We start from the raw sequence: 7404 nt of genomic DNA, 5'->3' as shown, positions 1-7404 counted from the left end.
AGCTTTTATAGAGTGAGGAGGCTCAAGGTTACGTGGCATGAAAGTTTCGATAATAATTTATAGTCAAAGGAAGCACGTTTAGAAGTTGTTCCAAATGCTATCAAAACCATGTGTAATTTTTGTCTTTATTTCACACGAGTATTATTAACATTATTTATTTTTATTACATATCAATTACAACGGATTACGTCAGCGGTTATAAGAATATTGTGAAAATTTCAGCATCTCTAGATTTATTTTAGGTATAGTTTGGAGAAAAACTAGTTGTACCATGAGTTTTGTGACAATCTGGGAAGAGTTATTAATGGAGCATCTTGAATCCGAAAGCATAGGCGGTCTTACGATTGAAGACTGGATTCATTGACCATGTCATCAAGCTAAATAGGTAAATATGTGTGTTTGCTCATATATTAGTGAAGGACCAAGAGTGTTTCAAATCAAAACTTTTCCATTCTTTACGCACACCATGTGAAAAATATGGTGTGCGTAAAGAATATTTGATGTACAAATTTTATACTACCTAGTTGCGGCCAAAATAGGGTTTTACCTATTTTTTATAAACTTTTCAGCAAAATGTCCATTGTCTAAAACTCTTTAGGAATATGCTCCTATTTTGAAACTTGATTTTATAAAAATCGAGTTTCAATGTAAAACTTGATTTTTGGACAATCGAGTTATAGTAAAATAAAACTTGAAAAAAAAAAAAAAAATTTGTGGAACTCGAGTTCCATGAACTCAAGTTCCATTCAAGGAACTCGAGTTTCTAGTGAGGAACTTGAGTTCGTAGAAAATATTCAAGCGGAACTCGAGTTCCACAAATTTTTTTTTTTTTTTTTTTTTTTAAGTTTTATTTTGCTATAAGTCGATTGTCCAAAAATCAAGTTTTACATTTGAAACTCGATTTTTAGAAAATCAAGTTTCAACATAGGGGCATATCCCTAAATAGTTTCAGACAGGGGGCATTTTGTTGGAAAGTTTGTGAGAAATGAGTATTTTGCCATTTTGGCCAACTAGTTGCTAATCCGTACGATGCACGGAAAAATTATTGACTCTGAAAAAAGATGATGAAATATTTAACTTTTGTACTTTTCCATAGTTTAGAAGTGTTGTCTAACATTGAACGTTATTAAGTTGCAAGTGCATAGTTACCAAAACCTACAAAGTAATTTATAATTTTTAAATTAATAAGGCAAAACTCCCAATAGTTATACACACACACGTGCACACACACACACACACACTCAAAAATAATATAAACTGCAAATATATAAACAAAGACCATAATATGAGGATGACACACCAAGTTTTAAATTTGAGTAGCAATATGACTTTCTCATAGTAATAACAATATAGACAATCAAAACATGGAACAATATCAAAATTATAATACCTAATTCCATTATCTTTTATTTTGAATCCAAACAAATAATTAATCAACCAAAAATCATAGCTTTTAATAAGAAAAAAAAAAATCACATGAACCTAAATAAAAAGCATTTAAGGTGAAGAATTAAGATCAACCTACTGGCCCTTTTGGATATACACCACTGTTAGTTTCTTTAAAACCTTCTCTCCTCTCCCTTTGTGTGTGTGTGTGTATTAAAATACTTAGTATTCTCAAAAAAAAAAAAAAAGATCAATCTACTGATACGCAAATACCAAAAAACACAAGAGTTCAAACTTCAAAATTTATAGAATCCCTAAATTCTACTTCAAAACCAAACCAAATTCAACAAATTTATATATAACATACCAAATAAAAATTTATCGTTCCCTAAGTTGGAGGACATAGGTTGCAACTTTGATTTTTCTTCAAAAAAATTGAGATGCTTTATCTGCCATATACAATATATAAAAATAATTAGTAGAAATTTCAACCCAAAAATCATACCCACGAAAACAATATCAATATAAATATGGAAATTAACCCAAATACTCAAAAGAAAATCAATTCTAAACAAAAGAATAGGATAGAAAGAAAATCTCAGGCACATATGAAAGCAAATAAAAAATCCAACATAAATGATAAAATTCATTGATAACAATATAAACAAATATCCACATATGTTGAATCGAAATTTTATTAATAATAACAATATAAACAAATTCGACATAAAATTCATTAATTAAAGAAGAAAGTTGAATCCGATTGGTTGCATTTTTATTTTTATTTTTTACATTAGTCTCTGTGTTATATATATATATATATATATATATAAATCCTATAGTGAAGTTAAGTTTAGGGTTTTAAGGTGGTAATTGCTAAGGTTTTGAGGAGGGAAAATAGACTCCTAATAGGAGTCCTTCTCTCTTTTTTATTTTTTATTTTTGAATCCTAAAGTGAAGTTAAGTTTAGGGTTTCGAGGTGATAATTGTTAGGACTTTGAGGAGGGGAGAGAGAATCCTAATAGGACTCTTTCTCTCTTTTTCTTAATTTAAGGTGAGTCTTATTTATTTATTTTTTTTAGTCCTATTAGAATTTTTATTTTTATTTTTATATAGATTATCAACGTTTGAGTTTGAGTTGGACTTATTAGAAAGATAGAGTTTCACTCTTTGTTAAGTTTTGATTAAACAAAAATAATTTTGTTATAAAAAAATGATAATGATAATGATGAGTTTGGTATGGTGTAGCCAATGTTTCATGTCAAAAATGGTTACTGGGAATAACATAAACTTGATGTTATGCTCAGACTTAAAGTGATGATCTATGTACCAATTCAACACTACAATGTCATTAATATCATTATCTTAGAGGATGAAGGTTAGATGTACCATATGACCAACAAATTGTGGGTATCTTGCTAAGTGATTTTTCTGAGTTTTGACTCCCTTAATCTTTCTTATACAAGCTTTGGATATTTGACATGGTGGTATTGCTTGATTAATATGTATAATTATCATAGGGAGTGATCTATAAGTTTCGTAAAAAAAGAAAAAAAAAAAAGAGTGATCTATAAGTTGGTAGGCTTATATTATTAATGCCATTGTCTTGGAGAGACAAGGTCAGATGTACCATGTGACCGATAGAGTCATTGTGCCATGTTTGCTAATTGAATTTGTTTTTCTTCTTTTTTTGATTCCTTCCCTTGATCTTTCATATATCAACGTTAGGTAGTTTGACATGGTTGTAATGCATGCTTAATATGTATAATTATTACAAAGTGTAATAATTTGTATAAAATGAAAATTATGGCATATTGTCAGTTACCTATATCCAACTTCAATAATTCAATAATCTCTCCTTCTTTGGTTTTTAGGCATATGCCTCATTTTGAATAAATTAGAGAAAACAATTATATATAATTTGAATATATATATATATATATATATATATGGTTGAGTTCAAGTTACACTTGGTGTAATTCTAAGAAATGTTACGTCACCCAATAACTTGTTAATGGATTTATATTTTGAAAATTTCATCGTTGGATTACATGTTCTATATATTCTAAACATGCATGCCAAATTTCATACCAATCGGATGTTATTTACCATTTGATCCATAAACTCATTTTTTATACATTATTTTAAACTACAAAAACTCGAATTTATACAATTGATAGATGATATGACTATTGATCTTTAATTATCTTAAAATTTTGCAAGCATGGAGAATATAGAAAAATAATGTAATCCAACGGTCGATTTGTCAAAATTCACATCCAATTAAAAAATATTAATTAGTGTAATATTGTTTAGAGTTACACTAAATGTAACTTGAATCCAACCCATATATATATATATATATATATATATATTAATAAATGGTATATGACTTCCTCTATAAAATGCAGGAAGTTGCTATTATAAAACAATTTTTTTTTAGAAACAAACTAACTATTAAACACACACACACACACACACACTTAATTACACTCTTTCACCAAGGTCAAACACATTGCTTAATCCAAAGTACTACTACAAAAGGGCCTAAATTTTGTTGTAGTAGAGTGGGGCTTTAAGCAATGGGAAATAAAACATACTCCCTCGGTCTCAATTTGTTTGTCCTATTTCAAAAATCAAACTTTTTAAGAGAACATCGTTTATTGTTTTGTCTGCTTTAAAAAAATGTATAAGTTTCAAAAACTACTCTTCAATAAATTTATCAAAAAATAAGAATATTAAATCTAAAATTACAGGCACAAAAATCTACTCTTTACCGGTATTAGCATTTTTAAAATTACATAGCACAAATTGTAACTTATCCTCTTAATCAAATTTGAAAAATCTACAACTATCACAATCTACGTTGGGTATTGGCTCCAAGCAATTTTGGATTACTTCAAATACAAATTCTAGTTTATCTTTTTAATCAATATTGATTTTTTAAATATTTGTTGGTTTTCTTTTCAAATGGTTTTGGAAATAAAGTAAAGGTATAATAGGAACATTAGTAAATTAATGACTTCTAATTTTAGAAACAGGACAATATTTTGGAATATCTCAAAATGAAATAGAGGACAAACAAGCTAGGACGAAGGTAGTATTTATTTTTATAAAATGCATAGCATAATATTTGTAGTCTAGTTGTATGTATTGACATATTGTCCATGACTTCCTCTACTTGATTAGGTATACTCCAGCTTTCAGGCTTTTTTTTTTTTTTTTTTTTTTTTGGGTAACTCGATTATCCTCTATCCATTAAAAATTGGGTAATACCCAAAAATAGTGGGTTAGGTAGGGTCGGGTTCCCATTACCCAATGGATTTCGCCATCCAATAATAATAATAATAATAATAAAATTGTTGATAAATAGAGCTGATGATATGCATAAACATAGTGCATAACTATCTTGCTACTTGATTTATCAATAAAAAGAGGCCAAAGCATTCCACTTGGTCGACTAAGAACATGTCAAGACCCCTAGTAAGGTTGGGTGTGTTATAAAGTTTAATTATTATCATTCATTTACAAAATTGAAGGGATTTTTTTGGGTACTATTTTGTCAAGTATAATTTATGATATTTTGCCTCTCTTTTTTGGTTAAGTGATAAGACCATCGGCTTATGATATTCAACATTAACAGTATGTTTTGAACCTCAAATTTGTGAAAGGTGAACATGATGATAGACATGATTTCACAACTAAAAAACTCATGTCAATTTGGAACTCTTTTGATGTAAACATGTGTACTTTCTCCCTTTGCGATAACAGGTGTTCTAGAATCACATCATTGATAGGAACATTTCATGGTTGAGTGCATTTTGCATTAGATTTTAAGTTGTGGAGAAAGAGATCAGTTGTATTGCTTTTGCCTTTACTCTACAGGGCCTTTTCTTCTCTTTGGGATAGGGATCAAAACTGGCAATATTTCTAGAAGCCAGCAGTTTCATATTTTGAACTTTAATACAAGTTTTTTTTTTTTTTTTGGGAGGAAAAACTTGAATACAAGTTGATCTAAAGTCCTGGCATATTATAAGAAAATGCTGATCCCTCCCAATCTGTTAGTAACTTCTTAGTACCACCATGACTTGACCTTGCAAATATTTGAGTACTTATTTTAGTGATCATAGTGTGGAAATCATTATTAACGGATACTTCTTGGGCCAACAAGTTTCATATCTAATAGCTTGGAAATCATGATTTATGTATTATATTTATTATGAGCTGCAAAGCAGACCTCTCTACCCAAATGTCAAAATGTTTAAATTGTTCAAAACTTGAAAATTAAATTTTTCGTTTGGATTTCCCAAGAGAAACAAATGCACTCACAAATATTTTTATTTTTATTTTTTTGAGGAAAAAATGCACTCACAATTTGTAAGCAATACAATGATTCATTCTCATTATGTATATTTATTGAAAAAATTACACATCATTCACTTCCCAAATTTTCAACTTGAGAACTTCATAAGGTAGCATATAATGACCACCACAAACTTTTTTTTTTTTTTTTTGGAGAAACAAACACACACATAAGGGAGAGGAAAAGGGGTTCTAATATAAAGGTACACCCCTACTTCACTCAAAAGCCATGTCAACTTTTAAGGGAGGGTGGGGCAAGTAGAAATAGCAAGCCAAAGAACAAATTTTGACTAGACACAAATAGAAAAAGAAAAGGCCGCAACCTGATGAACTGCCAATGGGACGCACCAGTATAAATAAACACAAGGTTTAGTTGTAGAGATCAGGGTGTGCCACGAGGTAGGTCTCAATACCCTTGAAGATCATAGTGGCCCTTTCTTTACCACCCTGGAAGTGCTCCTCCGTGAGCTGAAAGTCACCCTTTGTCTGGTACTTGCTGGTCCTCTTCACGATGGATCCTCCATCAGGGCTTGCCACAATCTTGGTCTCAGTAGAAATATTCTCTATATTGTCAGACAAACCATCACCTTCAATCACACTAAAGCAACATGTATAGTGTTCAGGGTCCATCACATCAATCCTGTGTTTTCCATATTTATATTTGCTGCCTGCAAAATATAGACAAGATTTATTACTTCTTAAATATCATATGCCAAGAAACCCAAAAAAAAAAAAAAAAAAAAAAAATTTAATATCTTGTTTGTAGTTTTGGACTTGTTTACATCTTGTGGTTACATATAGTAATTTTCTTTGTATATTTCACTCAAATTTACTTTTAAAGACCATCTTACATCTCAGATATTAATATTGAAGGCTTGAAGCTGACCTTCGCCAAAGGTAATCTTCCTGATGGTTCCAGGTCCTCCATTTCCTTCAATTCTTTCAACGGACTTAACGGCCTGTGGTACAACCTTTGGGATGAGGTTGTCACCATCAAGGATAAAGGCCTTGAAAAGCCTAGCTGGGGGGATAGCTGAGGTTCCCTGAGATTCATGAGTGAAGACACCCATGATGACTTAAAAGAGTTTTGAAAGTGAACAAAGAAAAATGTGAACAATAAGGAGCGTTTTGATGAGCTTTGAAGATGTCAGTACTAAAGGAGTAGAGGGCAGCTTTTATAGAGTGAGGAGGAGGCTCAAGGTTACCTGGCATGAAAGTTTCAATAATACTTTATAGTCAAAACCATGTGAAATTTTAGTATTTATTTCACACGAGTCTATTATTAACATTATTTATCTTTATTACGTATCAACCACAACAGATTGTAAAAAAATTGGGAAAATTTTCGCATTTCTAAATTTATTTTAGGTATAGTCTGGAGAAAAACTAGTTGTACCATAAGTCTTGTGATAATCCTGTTGGAGTTATCAATGGAGCACTTGGAATACGAAAGCATAGGTGGTCTTACGATTGAAGACAGGATTCATTGACCATGTCATCAAACTAAATAGGTAAATCTATTCTCAAAAAAGAAAAAAGAAAAAAGAAAAAAGAAAAAAAAGGAAGAGAAAGCTAAATAGGTAAATATGGGTGTTTGCTTATATATTAGTGAAAGACCAAGAAGTGTTTCAAATCAAAATTATCTATTCTTTACGC

At 30.3% G+C, this 7404-nt stretch overlaps 1 protein-coding gene across 1 annotated transcript; it reads right to left on the bottom strand.

Annotated features, from left to right (window-relative positions):
- Positions 1–5926: 5926 nt before the first annotated feature.
- On the bottom strand, positions 5927–6832 carry LOC126688970 (major allergen Pru av 1-like). The gene is made up of 2 exons (XM_050383928.1): positions 6635–6832; positions 5927–6416 (listed from the first exon to the last, which is right to left on the bottom strand). Exons 1-2 carry the CDS (start codon positions 6816–6818, stop codon positions 6118–6120), a joined length of 483 nt encoding a protein of 160 aa, XP_050239885.1. The 5' UTR covers positions 6819–6832; the 3' UTR covers positions 5927–6117.
- Between the last annotated feature and the right edge of the window lie 572 nt (positions 6833–7404).

This window comes from Quercus robur, chromosome 6, assembly GCF_932294415.1.
Source record: "Quercus robur chromosome 6, dhQueRobu3.1, whole genome shotgun sequence".
Lineage (NCBI taxonomy): Eukaryota > Viridiplantae > Streptophyta > Magnoliopsida > Fagales > Fagaceae > Quercus > Quercus robur.
This window is presented reverse-complemented; position numbering and strand designations above follow the sequence as displayed.

Bases quoted from the DNA above. Each gene is read 5' to 3' on its own strand.
- LOC126688970 (XM_050383928.1), bottom strand. From the start codon at position 6,818: ATGGGTGTCTTCACTCATGAATCTCAGGGAACCTCAGCTATCCCCCCA. The intron at 6,417-6,634 runs GTCAGCTTCAAG...TATATTTTGCAG, and splicing joins GAAGATTACCTTTGGCGAAG to GCAGCAAATATAAATATGGA.